We start from the raw sequence: 19,181 nt of genomic DNA, 5'->3' as shown, positions 1-19,181 counted from the left end.
ATTAAATTTGGGCAAAAAATGTAAAACCCACTAGTATTAGATCTTTAAAATAATCCCTTCAGATAAGTTCCTCTTCTAGTATTCACTTTTGAGTCAGTGAAGGGCGCGGTTCCTGCTGAGCGCTCGATGCCTTTGCGCAATCATTTTCCTTAACTGGAACCTCTCTCTACTGTGTCATAGCAGTGATGCTCAGCTCTAGAGAATGCAATAAAACATCCCTTACACCGCACTTAGTCAAGCACCTAAGATGCTCAGAAACGACCTGTCACTGGCAATGTCCTCAGCTCTTTTCTCTACCCGAGTCCTTGGTTTTCTGTAGATGAAGGTCTTCACACCCCAAGCTTGCAGGAGTAGGTGAACAAGCTTCCTTAGCATTTCAAATAAGTCCAACTATGTTCTTCAAGAATGGCTTGAAATACCTATATTTCAAGAAATTGAAATGATTTGCTCCCTTGTTCAGCACAGTTGGCAAACTATTTTGCCCACAGTTCTCTGAAAGATGCCCTTCATCTTTGTCTCATTATATTCTGTCTTTAAATCATTCTTAGAATGTTAATTTGCTAGTGTCAAATTAATAAAAGTTTTGAATTAATGAAGACTTTTGTGTTTGTGTGCATGTGTGTGACAAAGAGACAGATAGGCAAAAAGAGAGAGAGAGAGACTTTTTGTGTGATCCTAAAAAGATTATTATACTGATTTAGATTCAAATTGGATCAAAATATATTTTTGAAAAATTAACGCAAAATTAAATTATAATGACTGGAATTCATACACATATCTTTTCTGAAAGAATTTTAGATGTCTCTATGTATTGCTTTATATATTCTTTATGAGAAAAAACACCCTGCTTTTTATATAAGACCTTTTCTTATTTACTTTTCTAAAATATATACAGCCGCCACATAGTGTAAGTGGAAAAATAGTCTTCAAAGTATTGTGGGAGCCTAAACTCCTGTTTAGAGATAGCGTGGGTTTACTTTCCCTTGCAAATGGCAATGATTTCACAGAGCTACAGACATCAGACTTCAGAGGTCTCTTGGTACCTTTCATTTGTGTTGAATTAAATCACACATTTCATTAATTATACAGGTCATGTGTTTGCTTAGGAGTTAAAATATTCACTTTCAAACTGACATAAATGAAGACCAGCTGCTGGAGGGGACTTGGGAAACTCCAGGGTGTGTTCGAGGATGTATTTATTTATTTCCTTTTTAAGTCTCTGAATCCGTCAAGCGTGGTGGCTTGCCATTTCCATGTTTTTACTTTCTCTGAAGTTCATTATGTCTTGGAGCAACAAAAAATCAAAGGAGGATGAGATTTAGTGCAAAGTGAGGTAAAACGAAAAAGTCTGAAAGGGGGTGCTCAATTCTGCTCAGTGTACAAGATAGTACATCAAAAGATGTCGGCATAAAAATGGCAATTTGTGAACGCTTTATGTTTATGAACAGAATATAATTAGGGTGGTTTGTTTAGATTAAAAAATAGCTTGTTTTCATTGAATGTGCACAAAAAGGAAAAAAAAAAGACCCTCAAAATGATAGTTTTTCTGAACAGTGGAAACTTCCCCCTGAGTCGATAGCTTACCTCTTTGCATGTGCACCTGTTGGGTAATACCTGGAGCAGGAAATGCCATCCCAGGCACAGTAAGGGTCTCGCGCCAGGCAGCAGTCCGCACAAGCATTGCCGTACATGTCGCAGTGATGGAATCTGACCTGCGCCACCGCGGAGGGCGATCCGATGTAGAGCTGTTGCTGCAGGGGAAGCATGATGCCGTTAGCGGAGCTGAACGTGCAGAATGCGCTAAGACAGAGCCTGTCTTCTTACAGTGGTAACAATAAATAATGAACAACCACTTTTCCATATAGAAATCGTGTGCTACCGTCCTTGAGTGCTTTGGTGTTAATTAACAAACAGAAAAGACTTGGGCATGCAAGCAACTTACTCTCTTTGATGAGATTTCCATAGAAATGATAGGAGCTGGATCCTGAAATGAGTCAAAATGTTTTCTTTTTAGTAAATATAGGAATAGCAGCTTAATAAGAAGTCAAAATAGTTATGGCAGGTGCTAGGCTTGCAGCCTGTATTGTTTGCTTTAGTGAAACAACATGCAAATCCAATTCAATTAAAACACACCTTTCCAGTATTTCCTAATGGCGAGGAAACCCTGCACACGTGAGGAAAAAGGGTGATGCAGTTATTCTTTGCCTCTGAGGTAAACAGCAACTGTTTTGATTGATATTTGTGATTTACAAAGCCCTACATCCTTAGAATAATAAAGTGGAAATTTACTAAAGTATTTGAACCATTAGAAGTAAATTAACCGCATTTTAGAATATGTGTAATACCTATAAACTATATGGTTTTTAGTTATTTGAGCTCAAGCCTGTAAGGACCATGCCTCCAATATGAATGACCAGAGTGAACCACTGTACAATGTTTGACCATGATGAAAAATCTCATTTTCTTAGGATTATGATAGAGGAAAGACAATACATGGTACAGCATCAGGAGCGTTCATGTTAGGTTAGCAATGCTGTTTAATATTTGAGCCTCTTTAACATTCACACATACACACACACACACACACACACACACACACACACACACAATCTCTAAAATTAATCATACAAACAGAGAAACACCAGGCAGATGGAACTCACTCAGGGAATAGCTACCCTTTGAGTAATTAATTTTTAAGAGAAAAATATATGGACATTATGACAGTTTTTAAATTACATTTCAGATTTATTTACTGAGTGTGTGTCCTGGAGGCATAGTACCTGTGTGAAGGTGGAGGGCTGCTTTCAGGAATCTGTGCTTTCCTTCTACCGTGTTGGCTCCTGGGATCAAGCTTGAAACATTAGTCTTGGCAGCAAGCTGCCTTCCCAGCTGAGCCATCGCTCCCACCTTAACAGTTTTTTGTCCTGTTTTGGGTTTTTTTCTCTCTCTCACTCATTTTTCTATCTATTTATCTCTCTCTCATCTATCATCTATCTATCTATCTATCTATCTATCTATCTATCTATCTCTATCTATTATCTATCTATCATCTATCTATCTATCTTCTATCAATCTCTCACTTTTCTACCTATTTTTCTATCATCTATCTCTCTATCATTTATCAATCTCATATTTTTAATCTATCTATCATCTATCAATCTCTCATTTTTCTATATACTTATCTATTTTTCTCTACCTGTCTCTCTATCATCTATCAATCTTTCATTTTTCTATTTATCTATCTATTATCAATCTCTCAATTTTCTATTTATCTATGTATCATTCATCTATCTATTTTTGTTTGGGTTTGTGTGTGTATGCATTATGTAACATTTTGAACAATGAAACACTTTGTACACAAGGGCATTGCTCATTTATTCATCCAGGTAGCAATGCTCCTAAAGAGTTGATGTGGAAATACTGATAAGGAGAGCTATTGCCCCAATGCTAAATTAAATATTACATAGAGGCCCACAATGCATAATAGCAAGTATATCTGCTGTAGTTGAGAGAGAAAGAAGGCTTTCCCTGTGAACAGCACTAGGGAAACCCACTCTCAGGGATAGCAAAGATAAAATGTCTCTTTCTCCATTAACCAATTCTTTCTGCTAACATCCATTATATTCATATATGGTCAGTCATCATCATTTGTAGACTCTGATTTGCAAAAATGTCTACCTGCTAAATTAGATTGTAGTCATAATATTAATACCTGAAGTGTATGTCTTTCTTTTTCACACAAGAAAAAGGAAGAGGGCAACAAAGAAACTGAAGTGTGGAATGTCCACATCTCTAGCTAGGTCGGCAGGGTGATCTCCAAATCCTTCAGCCTTGTGGTTTAAATAAGTGTGCACTTCATGGACTATTTAGTGCCATTTTGTTTCATTTCATTGATGGTGTATTAGTGCTTAACATGTGTTCAAGCATGGTACTGATGTGCTATGAAGTATTTCCAAAACTCAAAACAGCTGCGATGCATCTCAGTGTCCAAACCTATGTAAGACTTGAGCTCCATTCAGGCATGAGTTACAATGATACTGATGGTCAGCTCAGTAATGTGTCATCAACAATGTAGACTAAGATGCTTTAAACAGAAACACACACAAGGCAAGGATGGGAATTGTTCCGATGAAAATATTGTGGTCAGAAATTTGCAGGATCCTGTTAGGCAGAAATATGAGTCAAGACTGAGGAATAGGCTTAAACATGATTATCTGTTTCCCTAAGAAAATCTTGTGGTATATATTTTTCATTATGTTATAGATCCAAATTCATAAATATATATTTTCATGTATTTTTATGTTTTAAATATGATTTTCTATATTTTCTTATTCTTGTTAATTTCTTTATGTAGTTAATATGTTACAGTTAAACACAGTGTGCTCCTCCTGTCACAACGTACACTAGTTGAAATGTGACACTTAGTGACAATGTTAGCCATGTTTGTGTAAGATACAGGTCTTCACTGGTTGACACTTAGTGACAATGTTAGTCATGTTTGTGTAAGATACAGGTCTTCACTGGTTGACACTTAGTGACAATGTTAGCCATGTTTGTGTAAGATACAGGTCTTCACTGGTTGACACTTAGTGACAATGTTAGCCTTGTTTGTGTAAGATACAGGTCTTCACTGGTTGATACTTAGTGACAATGTTAGCCATGTTTGTGTAAGATACAGGTCTTCACTGGTTGATACTTAGTGACAATGTTAGCCATGTTTGTGTAAGATACAGGTCTTCACTGGTTGATACTTAGTGACAATGTTAGCCATGTTTGTGTAAGATACAGGTCTTCACTGGTTGATACTTAGTGACAATGTTAGCCATGTTTGTGTAAAATACAGGTCTTCACTGGTTGATACTTAGTGACAATGTTAGCCATATTTGTGTAAGATACAGGTCTTCACTGGTTGTTCTGGAATTCACCTGTGAGATGAGTGCTCTTTCTTCATGAAAGTGGTTGGATATTGATGTTTGTTTCTATTGCAAGCACAATGGCGCTTTTGAACATTCTGGTCGTGAGATTTTAAATTATTCTTCCCTTCATTTTTCTCTGAATTCAAAATAAACCTACTAGAGGAAAAAATATCCTGAAACTAATAAGACATTTTTCTCTTCCCTTCCAGCTTTGATTGAGTGTGGTGTGCGAATCTGATCTGTATCGCTCATGAAATTACCTTGAATATCTGCAGCTCCTCTAGAATGACCTCCTCCATCCACTCCGTTTCTTGGTTGTAAATTGTGATTACTTTCAGCACAATTCCTGTATCTATGAGAAAGCAAAATTGGCAATAATAGAAGCGGAGTGAGGAGCCAGACTTCAAGGGGACTGGAAATAAGAGGCACACAACACTTGACCACTGCCAGCTAAAACTCACGTGACTTCTTATACACCAACAACTTTAGTTGGTGAAGATCTATTTTGCATGCAGAACCAAATTTTTAAGTGACATACAGATTCTTTTTCCAAATAGTTTGGTCAATACAAAAACAAAATTAGAGACTGAGAAATCAAGCTGCCATATTTTAGAAGTTTCTTCTGTGATGAATCAGATAAACAGATAACTCTACCTAAGTCTTCTGCAGGATCAGAATCATGATGTACTTCTATCCCCAAAAGAAACAAATTGCTGTTTTGTTTCTCTTTGACTGTGTTGAATACAGTGCCTACCATATTCTAGGCAAAACCCCTACCAGTGGATTGCACTCTATGACCTATGTATATTAATTTTTCAAATATCTGGTTTGGAGTCACTATAAAAGAGCAACATATGTTAAAATAGTCCCTAAAAGATAGTTTTTAGTTCTAGGTTTTCTCTGACATAATTTGTTCTTTAAAATTAGTGGTTCTCGCCAGGCGATGGTGGCGCACGCCTTTAATCCCAGCACTCGGGAGGCAGAGGCAGGCAGATCTCTGTGAGTTTGAGACCAGCCTGGTCTACAGAGCTAGTTCCAGGATAGGCTCCAAAGCCACAGAGAAACCCTGTCTCGAAAAACCAAAAAAAAAAAAAAAAAAAAAAAAAATCAGTGGTTCTCAACTTGTGGGTCATGGGTCATGATCCCATTGGGGTCCCATATCAGCTATCCTGCATATCAAATATTTACATTATAATTCATAAAAGTAGCAAAATTACAGTTATGCAGTAGCAACAAAATGATTTTATGGCACCACAGCATGAGAAACTCTCTTACAGGGTTGAAGTATTAGGGAAGTTGAGAACCATTGCTTCAGATTATGTTTTTCTGATTTTTTTCATCTGAGGGAAATTGCCTATGCCAATGAATCAATAGTAAATACATTCATATTGAAATTTGGAAGGACAGGCTGGGAAGAATATTCGGTGTGGAAACTATTTGCCATAAAACTGTGGGCCATAGCACCCTTGTGACAGCCTGGACCCAGCCACACAGCTGGCACCCTTGCACTGGCCATGCAAAGACAGAATGATGCCTGGTATTTGCTGGCCAGCCACGTCTACCCCATTAAGGGAGACTAATAATTCATTTCCAACTACGCGGCTTCTATAACTGCATGTTGCTTTGTAAAGCTATAATAGTTTAGATTTCCATTTTATGTTTTTATTATTCCTAATATTCTGAGTTTGTTCTATCTACTTGCAGTTTGGATAAGAATTAATTTATACTTACACATAACTGATTATGGGTAGAAATAATAGTTTATAATATATATTAGACGTTTAGAAGTATTAATCTATGGACGTCTGGGAGATTTGAACATTTTATCTATAATTACCAGGTCCTATACATGAATTAGTAAAACTAGATTGCAATTAACCTGATAGCACACACATTTATTTTCTATTAAATAAAAAGAATAAAAATTGCCCCATTTTGTAAGGTAAATACACAAGTCCACATGATAACATCAGACAAAAGCAAAAATGCAAGTTGATTTATTCATTTGGAAGCAATGAATTTGCATGAATAACAGCCAAATATTGCATTAGAGTCCATGCCTGGCAAATATTGGGAGGGGGACCTATTATTTATTGGCTTTTCCAATATACTTTCCACACATCAAAAGTAGCTTCATTTGTTTTGGAAGACTGTGGCCCAATATGACAATATCAGTGAGTTAAATAAGATGTAGTTATTTCCCGAATGTTCTAAAAGAACTTTGATAAATCAAACAAGAAAACAGTTTTAGGATGGTTAGATATGTCTTCTGTTTTCTACGAGATTTAAAATAAAATATTTTCACCATTTTAACTACACTTCAGTCTTGATTTTGGATTTTCTCTTTTTAGTGGTCAGAAATCACCATGTATGAGTGAGTGATCAGGTAATTACAGGTTTCTTTTTTTGTTTGTGGTTTTGTTTTTTTTTTTCCTTGAGATAGGGTTTCTCAGCAGTTTTGGAGTCTGTTCTGTAACTAGTTCTAGTAGATCAGGCTGGGTCTCGAACTCAAAGAGATCCACCTGCCTCGGCCTCCAGAGTGCTGAGATTAAAGGCGTGCGGCTCCACCGCCCGGCAATTTCAGGTTTCTTACAGAGCTCCCATTCTTACAGAATATTGATCTCACAGAGCACACTATTAATCTTATCAACAATGATAAGATAGTGTCTGCACTATTGGTCTATTAAGTTAAGTTTAATGTTTCTTTCCTTAAAATTTTTTCTACGATCTATTAAGTTTAATATTTCTTTGCTTATTTTTTTTCTCAGGAAAATAAAGCTGTAGACCAAAGAAGCATGAAGAGGATTTAGCAATACATCCTCTTCCTGGCATACCCAGGCCAGGACCTCCTGCAGTGTCTTGTTTGAAGCTCTGTAGGGTAGAATGCTTAAAAATGCTTCCTAAGATCATTGAGCCTGCACACGGAGACGAGGATTTTAAGTTGAAGCACCACACAGCATTTGTTCTTCATAACACTGGGTGCTCAACAATCTACAAGTTTCTTCCCATGAGTAAGACTTAATGTGGCAGCATTAACTGAAGCTATGAGTTCATTTGGTCATTTTATCTTTAGCACTGTGCAAACCAGCTAATGGAACAACATACGTGCTGATTGGTAAAAGCTGTCTGAGGACAAGCCGGAATGGATCAATGCTTTCTTGTGATTTTACCTGTCCCGATAAATAAAACATCATATTGGCCATCCTCGGCTTCCACTCGGTCCACTGCCAGTTGCTTCAGGTTATATTTTCCATCCGTTTTCACGAGGATTGGCTTTTTATGCGCCGGTTTTATGGGCTGATACATTAGTGGATGCGTCCTTGCGAAACGAATGGCGTCGTCAGGGTAGTCTTTGGTGGTCCCATACTTCCCTCCGTTCATCTTGCTGGCACACTAAAATGCAAGTAGGTTAGTCCATTCTTTTCTCTTAAGCCTGAAGAGCAAACATTTGACCACTACCAAAAAAAATTAGACATGTCAAATAAGCTCAAGCAATGAACTGTGCACACAAGGGTATATAGTAGCTCCACATCTTCTGTTACAGAAATGGATTCAGAATTAAACATTTCAAAAGAAAACTAAATTATTTTTTCAAAAGCAGCATTAAAAAGAACACTGAAATCCAGAAGACTGAAAATCTATACAATACAGGACAATTTGGGGACAGCAAATAAAATGCAACAATATGAATGATCAAAATACTTTCCATGGTTTTGAATTCTGTTTCTTATTTGAAGTAAATTTCAAACTGAAAAATCTGCCGTTCGCTGTTGACATAGTTTAGTGATAGCATGTTTGCCTAGCATACAAGAAGCCCTAGATTAAACCTACTGCACCTTAAAAAATAAAGAAAAAAGAAAGGAAAGAGAAGGGAAGGGAAGGGAAGTGAAGGGAAAGGAAAGGAAGGGAAGGGAAAGGAAAGGAAAGGAAAGGAAAAGAAGGAAGGGGGAGGGAAGGAAAAGAAAGGAAAGGAAAAGAAGGGAGGGGAGGGGAAAGAAAGGAAGGGAAGGGAAGAAAAGAAAAAAGAAATGAGAAAGGAAAAGAGAGAAAGGAAATAAAGAGAGATCTACCACTCATGAGAACAAACAACACGTGTTTTTTTGGTAATAAATCTCTAAAGCTCAGGTGAGCCCAGCACTGGGAGGTGAGGGGTGGAGGAGCCCATGTGAAAGGCAGACTGAGCTAGAAAGTGAGACCTTGCCTTGAAAAGTAAATATAAACAAATTGACCATAATTGTGCAAAATAGATTTCTCATAATTGAAACCACCACGTTAAATGGTTATGTTTCTGCTTCCCGGCTGCATATTTCTGGCGTTACGGTATAGAGAGTTATTCAGACTCTTATCATTGCTAATTAAAGAGACAAGAAAATCTCTTTGTATTGTCCTGATATAATCTGTATGAATTTGTATTATTTCATATGTCTCTCACACTAACAAAATTCAAAGTTAGTTACTTGCTCCTACACACTGCGATTCTTAAGACACTGATGCTAACACGCACAACTCCAGAGCACTGTGAGACTCAGAGCCTGGAACACTCACGCCAGTCTTTGCTTTCTGACAACTGCTGCTCACGTGTGTTCCTCAGAATCAATACCAGGTGGAAGAATATCTGGATTGTTTTTTCTAATTTGAAGTATAAATGCAGCAGTTAAGTAGCCAGGTTCTATAAAGGGGACATTTATAATTGTTTGTTTTTTAAAATCAGGCCATATGCCTACGTTTGGCATGAAGTGTGCACTTGGGTGCACTTGCACAATACATTGTTGGAAACATTTTGAACTACCTTGGAAGAAGTTCAACAACCAGTCACTTCCTCCGAGCCCTCCTCTAAGGCCAAGTGGTTTGGAGAAACATTTTTAGCTAAGCCACAGGAGTGGATTTTCCCATTTAAATTGCAATTTCAAGCAATAAAGTGAAATAAAATATATTTTATGTCTTACTAGAAGTAACGGGTTTAAGCCAGTGAGAGTGATTATCGTGATCCAGCTTTGCCCTTGCTAATGGAGGCGAGGTTTGCTTTCGTTTGCAGCTGGCTCTACAGAAAAGGCTCCTCTGTGACTCTGTGGTAATCACGGAATCAGTGAAGGCTGGCAGTCTCGCCAGATGCTTGAAAAGTGTAGATATGGCCTCCATGGCAAGCTCAACGCTCGTACACTGTGATTCTCATACAACACACAATGGTACAACCTTTGCCAACCCAGTTGCATGTGGTATTCATGGCCTAAATCTACATCGTAATCTTCATTATTGTCAGCTTTAGACATGTCCCAATCAAAAGCATAGCAGTTGATACAGCTAGTTAGGGTTTTGGTAGCAATGTTCCAGAGTCAGATAATAGAATTCCCTTTACTCGGCTAAGGGAACAAGTTGAGAGAAAGTCTGTCCTAAGGAGCAAGGAAGTCAACACACATACTGAAATGGTAAAATTGGACAGGATTTTATTATTTAAAAGTGCCGCATGGTACTAATTCTCCTCACAAGGCTGGAAGAAAACTTTACCATTCCTATTTTATTAAATATGTCTATGCTTACCTGTACCCCCAAAATTGCAAGTTCCCTTGGAACTACTTGGCTGGGGCATCAGTGGGCACATGCTTTTTATAATGCTGCCGCTAAGATGTATCCATGCACAGGTACAGCCTTTGCATTAGATAACCAGCAGAAAACTCAACATGACGCTGTTCTTTATTTACTCTTGAAGCATCCTTATAGACATGAAATTCTTAAATACTTCAGTTGCAAAGCAAGAAAAAATATGTGAAACAAAGACTTCAAACATAGGAGTTGAATGTCGAATATTCCACTTACAGAACCAGGCCTCGGGTAAGGAACTTTTCCTTCATACAGTGACCAGTGGTATTCGGGTCCTTCTTTATGAGCATATGGGCCGTTAAAGGCTTCCCGTATACTTGACATGTGATAGACACAGATAGCATGTCCTCTGAATATATTGCTGAAAAATAAAAATTATAAATCTAGATGTAACTAAGAGTTTACTTGGTCAAATACCCCAATATATGTACATTGGAATTAAAACTTGAGCAATTTCTTTTCTTTTCCTTTTTCTTTCTTTCTTTCTTTCTTTCTTTCTTTCTTTCTTTCTTTCTTTCTTTCTTTCTTTCTTCCTTCCTTCCTTCCTTCCTTTTTTTTTATTTTTTTGAGACAGAATTTCTTTGCCAAGAGCCCCGGTTATCCTAGAACTCACTTTGTAGACCAGGCTGGCCTCCAACTTACAGAGATTCACCTGCCTCTGCCTCTCAAGTGCTGGGATTAAAGGCGTGCACCACCACCGCCCAGCAAAAAGTAATTTTTTTAAAGCATAGAATATTCTAGAAATCTTAATTATTGCAATATTAAAGTAACAAAATCAAAAGACTTTCCATTCCTTTTATTTCCTATTTTCTAAACTTGAAAACGACATTAGGAGGGTGGAACTGTGCAACTTCTCTTTGAAATTGCTAAGTCTTGTGTGTGCTTTTGCATTTACTTGAATTATTTTCATGTCATCATCATCTATTATTTCTTTGATAAAGGTGGGAGTTACAGTGCACACAGTGTCAGAGAACTTCTTGAGAGTCAATTCTCTCCTTCCACTATGTGGTTCTCAAGTTCAAACTTAGATTGTCAGGCTGGGCTGCAAGTTCCTTTACCTGATGGACCATTTTTCAGGTCCCCTCTTTACATCTTTTGAAAGGCTATTAGCCATTTAAGTTGCTCATTTTAAGGGAATATGTCTATGTCATTACATCCTGAGTGTAGCTAATGCTCCATTAATCATTATGTTGTTGACGTTACTACAAATTCTATTTGCATTTTACTTGGTTTCCTGGTAGCCTTTACCCTACTTTTTTATCATGGTGTCCTTTAAATATTAGAACATTTGTTAAACTCTTCTTCAAGTCACTGAATTCATCAGTGATGGAAGGACTATATAAAACTCAGATACTTGATCATCATATACAGCAGCAATCAAAATGGTTTTTGAAATGGTAAGATTCCTCTAGAAGGTAAATATCATTGTTGAATATGGTATTGGGGACATGTGCAATCACATTTAGTGAAAAGATATTGTTACAGTACTTGAACGCAGAGTCGTCATTTGAATGAAGTGTGCCATTTCACAGTCTCCTTATTTTGTGAATTGAAATAAATGATGTTTGTGAAGGAGCTTTAGGAAAAACATAAACTCTGTGTAAGTGTATTTCCTGCACTCCTGGCCAGCTGTAGAGCAGCAGCCATGTTATTGTCTTAGGACATCAATTCACACATTTTTATACTACACCTTGAAGCAATTGGAAATGCCTGTGATACTGGGGAAAACTAGACAGTCTCAGCGGAGGTGGCAATAAACCTTTGATCACCATTCCACAAATATCAACCTCCGTGGCAGGTACAGCTGGGAGCTCTTTCCCCCTCTCAGATTTATATATAAACTGAACAAAGTGGAAATCATGGAAGGAAATCATGCCTTTGATTTCTCTGAATGATCCAATATGCCATCATTCAGGTGATTAGCTCTTAAAGCAATCATTTGAAAGAATAGAAAATAAACAGATTACCTCATCGATCAAATTTATCACTTAAAGAATTATCACATGATGCAACAATCATTTGCTGTCGGGAGAAAAATGAAGTAAAGGGGGCTGTCTGTGCATTGTGGTCAATACCAATACCTATTAACTTTTAAAACTGACAAAAAGTATAGCTAATAGAAAGAATTGTTCTCATATCATTCTGTGGAAGAAAAGGTCCAATTAAAACAAGATACTTGTTCAAAGAGCTTCTAGGTGTTTTCATTCAAAGTGATCTTCAAAAATCAGCTGCTTAAAATCTAAAGAAAACTGTGCGAAGCACCAGCTGCAGGGTCTATTGCACTTTGGCTTTAACACATTGGTGAGAAGAGGTAGCAGCATCCACCCATCTCTGTTGAAACACTGAGGTAGTTCCTCCGTTATTGTTGGTGCTGCCATTTTCCTTTGGAAAGAGACTCAGGAAATTACGTATGCAAACTTTCAACTGAAACCAATTCTAGGAACATTTCTTATTTCACACATCAATGCATGTAAAATATTAGCTTATAGAACTCTTCCATAGATACACAAAATGCAAAAAAAAATGGAAAGGGGGGAATAGCACATATCTAAGCATCACCTTGAGCACCACATGTCACAGATGGAGAGCAGATGACACATGTGTGCTCAGTATGTGTCTACACAGGAGGAAGACACAAGAACAAAGGTGTAGGGACTTATTCCTGACTAAGGGCTCGGGAACATTTCTTGCGCATGTGTGGCAAGTATCAAAGAGCCAGCATAGACTGATATTGGAAGGGAAAGTCATGTCCAGCAGCAATACTGAACAAAGCAGGGGTGGGAGGGTGAAGGAGTGGGGTGTGCAATGCTAAGATCTGTCCATGTAAATACTGAGATATATCAAAGTATTATAGGCATTGGTGAAGTCAGAGAAAAGGTACCCCAAAACTAATACTGTATATACTATACATCTAATATATATATATATGTGTGTGTGTGTGTATATTTGTATATATGTATAATATATATTATATAGTACTAGAGCACTTTGTACATACATGTATATAATTGTAGAGCACTGTGTGTTTGTGTGTGTATGTATGTATGTATATAATACTAGAATACTTTAAAAGCCTGGATTAGAAATTTTCATCTGAAAAATAAATTTACAATTTAACCTAGACTTGACAGTGTGGAAGTGATATCTTATAACCTGACCATAAAAAAAAAATGTCAAAGCGTTATCTATAAGCAATGAAAGAGATTGGGGGACAAGCAGATGCAGGAGGATGATGGGACACGATGAACACAAGAGTTAGGACTAGAGCGGGGTTGTGGCTTTGTCCAATGAAGACCAGCGGCAGTCGGACAGAGGATGGGAATGATGATAGGGTCGGTGTCTGAGAGCTGTGTACCATGGAAGGGACTGTAGGGACACGGTTGTCCTTTTCTAGTGCGTTCTCACCTGGTAGTGTTAAACAGCCCAAATATCACTGGGTTCTTCGGGTCTCTGGTAGGCAGGAGAAACACATCCTCTGGAAGAATGAAAGACCATCATTTTAACGTTCTCGACATGTGAAGAAAACATATGTATATAGCATAGTTCAGAACCATGTATCTTAAGACCGGATTTCCCACTCCACAGCTGTGCCCAGGGCAGAAGAAGGAACCATTGCTCTGCTCTGGATGGTGACTTACGCTGAGTTGACAGAGCAGGACCCCGCCCTGCTCCTCTATGGAGATGAGTTTCTTTGTCCCCCAACTCTTCTGCCCTCGGAGGAGATTGGGTCAAAGTGAAGAGACAGAAACTCGCCTTTGGGCCGTAGAGGTCAAACCCTTCCGGGGCACATTTTTTTCCACCCATGCCTGAGAGAAACATGCCTGCACGAGAATGAGCTGTCTACCCTCCAGGAATAATTACCTAGCTCGTCAAAATATGTGTCGATGCCATTTGCGCCTGGGACAGAGCAAACGAGCCTTGCTTTGAGGAATGTGCTCCACTTATTCACCAGTATTCTCTGCCCTCCCACGTCATTCTGGGAAAAACAAAACGGACAAATGAATACTTACAGAGCATTTACAAAGCAAGGTTTAATTTGGTGAAATGGGCTGATGGGTTTGTTGTTTGCATCAGTGTGTGTGTGTGTGTGTGTGTGTGTGTGTGTGTGTGTGTGTTTGTGAACATTTAGCAAAATCCTCAGATAACACTACAAACCATTCCCTCTTATTTCTCCCTTGCATTGCCTTATCACTGTAGTATTCTTTAAAAAATTATTTAATTTTTACTTTCACATGTGGAGTATTATATCACATTATATCACATGCATATAGGGATGAGCAGCATGCAGAAGCCAGGAGACGTCATCTGGTCCCCAGGGTGTGAGTCCCAGGCGGTCGTGAACGGCCAGATATGGGTGCTGGGCATGGAACTGAGCTCCTCTGCCAGAGTCACAGGTGTAAGAACCTGTGACCGCCTCACCAGCCCCTCAGTGCAGTACTTTAATTCAAATACTCTCAATATATTTTCCAGCTATTATACTTATTAATATCACACATATTAACACTGCATTTGTGATGTAGCAACCTTGTTTATTATTTGTTCATACATGGTGTGCCTCTCTCAAGAATTTGGATGGGTCGTACCCTTTAGTTCGCTTGGGAAAGAAGCTTATGAAACAAGGCCTGGTGGCTGATATCTGTAATCCCTACACTTAAGAGTTACAAGTCATTCTTAGCTGCACGTGTGTGTGTCTACATACTATGTGTGTTATTATTATTACATATCTTCTCAAATGTGAAAACATTCATTATCATGGTTTTGCTTTTAGTTTAGTTTTATTTTTTTTTTATTATAGAACTGATCAACTGAACTTCTCATAACCAGGTATATAGAATCCCAAATAGATTGTGAACCTAATAAAAATTATTAAATTCAATTTAAAATATTATAGAGTTGAGACAATATGATGGCCCAGAAGGTTAAGGCACCTCCAAAAAAGCCAGAGGACCTGACTTCAATCCCCAGGACCCACATGGAGGCAGAGGAAAACATATATCCAACATTCATGAGCATGTATGAGCAGTAACAAACACACACATATGCACACATCAAAACGAGCAAATACATATACTATCTTTTAACTAGAACAAACTTCTATTTGGAAGAAAATGCTAATTATAGACTATTTTTTAACATGGCTTTGAAAAATGAGAAAACTCATCCAAGGTAAACTTTTATAGTGAAACTTTCATTATCAATTAAGTGATGGACATAAGAAAGCCTAGAGAACACTTTAAAATCTGAAAAGTAGAAGCCTGCTAAAGAACACTATGTCGGATGGGTAGGGAAGAGGTGGGGCATGAAGAGGAGTTGAGGAGGGGAAACTGATATGACCAAAGAATATTGTATAAAACCCTGAAAAGAGGCAGTCAAAACAAGTGTAAAACTGTATACAAAAGGCCTGGTACACAGTGTGAAGCCAGCAAGTGTAGGAACACAGAGACACCATCCTCACCACGCACAGCCGCCCCACTCGGGTATAGATTGTGTGGGCACTGTTCTCCGCTTCCAGCGCCTTCTCAGTAAAAAAGAAGTACATCTTGTTGTCATCTCGGTCTTCATTGTCAGGGATCATATATGAACCTACAAATTTTGGTTCTATGGACAAAACATAAGTGAAAAAGTAAAACATTATATACGTAATGGTGTAATAGCAAAGTCACCTTGATAAATTATTTAGCCCTGGATTGTCAGTTTGTGTGAAAATACAATCCATCTTGAAAGTTTTAGAGAATTATCGAGAATTAGATTAACTATCCTCATTTTTATGCCAAAATCAATAGACAATTAAAAATGTGATTTAAATAGGAAACATAAGAGTCAAGGATACAGAAAACAATTTTAAAGGTCCATGTTGCAAAGCAAGTACATTTAGTGAATGTACAAACTGGAGACATTATGAAAACAATCTCTATGAAATTCTTCTTAGTCTCTACAAAGTGAACGTACATCACATCAAAGTTTAAGAGTACATTGGTACTTATTTTTATTTATATACAATCAATAAACCTCATGGAAAATCACTCATTTTTGAAGTAAGAAATTTAAGCTTCTGTGTTTAGAGTGGGAAGCATCTGAGTAGGTGACTTTTGATTGATACGGTAGCAGGCATGTTAAAGATAAGACATGTATGTTGGCGCTTAATCCAAGGCTGGGGATGATGAAAACCCTCACTATCACATGGTATTGTCCCTCCTAGATATATTAGGATGTGACAAAATATAAAACTTATTCATATGTGTGTCTGTGTGTATACATATGAGTGTAACTGCATTTACATAGTATAGAACTCTGGTTAGGGAACCACTAGTGACTCTCTTCCGTTTTTCTTTGTCTCTAAAGTGCAGCACGATCCTATCGAAGCAGCGAGGCACACAATAGCTGTAGCAGCAAGGATGCCACTTATGAGTCTTTGCTTCTCATATTCGGTTTGCTTATTTCATTTAGCTCTTGGTATCTTGGCATCGCTGTAAATAAACTCACTGCATAACTAAGGTAAACCACTTTATTATTAACATGATAAACACATATCATATGTATTTTGGACCCAAGAATGCGATAGTTACAAGGACTATTTTATGTTTATATTTTCACTATCAAGATGGCAGACTTAGCCGCGGACTATTTGGGTTGTTTCCCCGCTCTGGTTTTCCAGGCTCTTGTCTGCTCATCTCTACCTTTCAGCAGCCGGTCATCGTCATGCTCCGTGCGAATGTGGCCCAGCTTCCCCAGACTGCGGAAGATCGCAGAGTCTCTGCCCCAGTAGTCACTGTAGAGTCCAGTAAACAGCTCGCTGCCTGCACCGGGGCACAGGGAAAAGAGTGTCAATCCCTGTCTCAGTCTGAAGATGAAGTAGAGAAGCCGCTGTTAGTCACCATAACAAACATTCGACCTGAGGCAACACTGTACTTAAAGGCGGAAGGGATGCAACCACGCAGCAGAGCAACAAATCCTGCCTGTCGAGTAGCTGTGAACTCTGAGCCTCATTTTCTTGCTGAACAGAAAAAGGAGCAGAGTTCAGAGCTGTTCGAAGAAAAGCACGGGGATGGGGCTGGGGAACGGGGGGGGGGGGGTCACTGGTGAATGCTGAGACCCATCTGGTGACGTAGCCGGGGTTCATCTTATTTTGGAAAATTTCTTGATACCAACTGTTTTTATCATTATCGCTGTACCAGGTATTGCAGCGGGTCAGTTAATACCTCAAGGGCTTCTTACATCAAATCTGCTGCCTTTAACATGATTTGACCACGAAAAGTACAAAGTCTGCCAAAGTTGTGTCTACTCCAATCAGTTGTCTTACATGTTGAGTTTACAGCTGAATCAGAGGAGACTGATAAAAAGATTCAAGATTTATCTGGAGTCAGCGGAACGGCTGACCTGACCTGCAGCATCAGGAGAGGCCACAGACTTAAACTCGGGGTCTGGGATTATTCAGATTCGTGTTCGATCGTGAGAGATCACGATGTCTTTTTAGAGGAAGAAACAGGCATTTGTAGTTTAGGAGGAGAGAATAAAAGTCTGTGTAAACAGAGAGACGGCATAGGCTGAACCTCCGGAATGCTATCACCTATGAAGCGTGGGGACCTCGAATGTCCTTCCTTCCTGTAATGACAGAGTGCAATGGGTTTGCATCAGTGGGCCCAGGAGGCCTGTCCTAGGAACACCTGGTCTGCTCCCTCCCAGATGAACCTCATGGGCAAAGAAGCAAAGAGTCACAGCAGATCTCTGGAACTAGGATCCTCACTTAGAGTGGTCAAGTTATTTCCCTACGGTGTGCCCAGAACTCTAACTGGGTTTGAAAATAAATCAGAAATGACGATGTTTGAAAAGTACATTATTGATTTTTACTTTTTGTATGAATGTGCTATATACACATCCATGTACATATGCAAGTCTGTGTTCACACGGGCGAAGCTACAATCTTTCTCTCTCTCTTGCTCATGTATCTCTCTCTTTCTCCTTCCTTTCCCCTTCCTTCCTTCCTTCCTTCCTTCCTTCCTTCCTTCCTTCCTTCCTTCCTTCCTTCCTTCCCTCCCTCCCTCCCTCCCTCCCTCCTCCTTCCTCCCTCCCTCCCTCCCTCCCTCCCTCCCTCCTTCCTTCCTTCCTTCCTTCCTTCCTTCCTTCCTTCCTTCCTTCCTTCCTTCCTTCTTTCCTTCCTTCCTTCAGAATGTATTCACATGTGCACACATGTTTAAAGTCTTTCAAAGTGTAAGAAAACTCACAGTAACTTCATTTCCAATTTACTATGTCATTTATGCCATTAGTTTCAAGGTAAGACTGATAATGTTACTGGTATTAAAACTTGACCAATAAATGAACTCAATTTAAGGAGACTGCAGAAATTGCTTAAAATTTCATTTGTTAATTTTATTTCAGAATTTCTAAAGTTTTTTTTTTGTCTAACATAAAATCTTTAAAACCTTTCCTAAAAATTCAAATTATCACACACATTTGTATGCTATAAGGTTTCAAAAGTGTCAACTGGGTTGTGTAAAAGGGAATTCATAAAGATGTTTATTTCTAATGTGAGAAAACCATTAATTTTCAAAAACAATTGCTTTATTATAACAGTTAGAAGTAGGTTAATGAGATATAAATCAAACTCACATGTTTAAAAAAGTATGTATAAGTATTTCTGCAGTATTTTCATTTCATTTTCATTTCAGT

At 38.4% G+C, this 19,181-nt stretch overlaps 1 protein-coding gene across 2 annotated transcripts in view; it reads right to left on the bottom strand.

Annotated features, from left to right (window-relative positions):
• Sema3e (semaphorin 3E) overlaps positions 1–19,181 on the bottom strand; it is a 220,933-nt gene that overhangs the window by 17,674 nt on the left and 184,078 nt on the right. For both annotated transcript variants that reach the window (XM_075956081.1, XM_075956082.1), the window contains 9 exons: positions 17,192–17,311; positions 15,970–16,112; positions 14,376–14,490; positions 13,920–13,989; positions 10,731–10,875; positions 8,087–8,309; positions 5,177–5,268; positions 1,943–1,984; positions 1,585–1,751 (listed from right to left, as the gene is read on the bottom strand). In XM_075956081.1, the coding sequence (XP_075812196.1) occupies positions 1,585–1,751; positions 1,943–1,984; positions 5,177–5,268; positions 8,087–8,309; positions 10,731–10,875; positions 13,920–13,989; positions 14,376–14,490; positions 15,970–16,112; positions 17,192–17,311 (1,117 nt within the window). The remainder of the gene's footprint in view (positions 1–1,584; positions 1,752–1,942; positions 1,985–5,176; positions 5,269–8,086; positions 8,310–10,730; positions 10,876–13,919; positions 13,990–14,375; positions 14,491–15,969; positions 16,113–17,191; positions 17,312–19,181) is intronic.

The sequence above is a fragment of the Microtus pennsylvanicus genome, chromosome 22 (assembly GCF_037038515.1).
Source record: "Microtus pennsylvanicus isolate mMicPen1 chromosome 22, mMicPen1.hap1, whole genome shotgun sequence".
Classification (NCBI taxonomy): domain Eukaryota; kingdom Metazoa; phylum Chordata; class Mammalia; order Rodentia; family Cricetidae; genus Microtus; species Microtus pennsylvanicus.
This window is presented reverse-complemented; position numbering and strand designations above follow the sequence as displayed.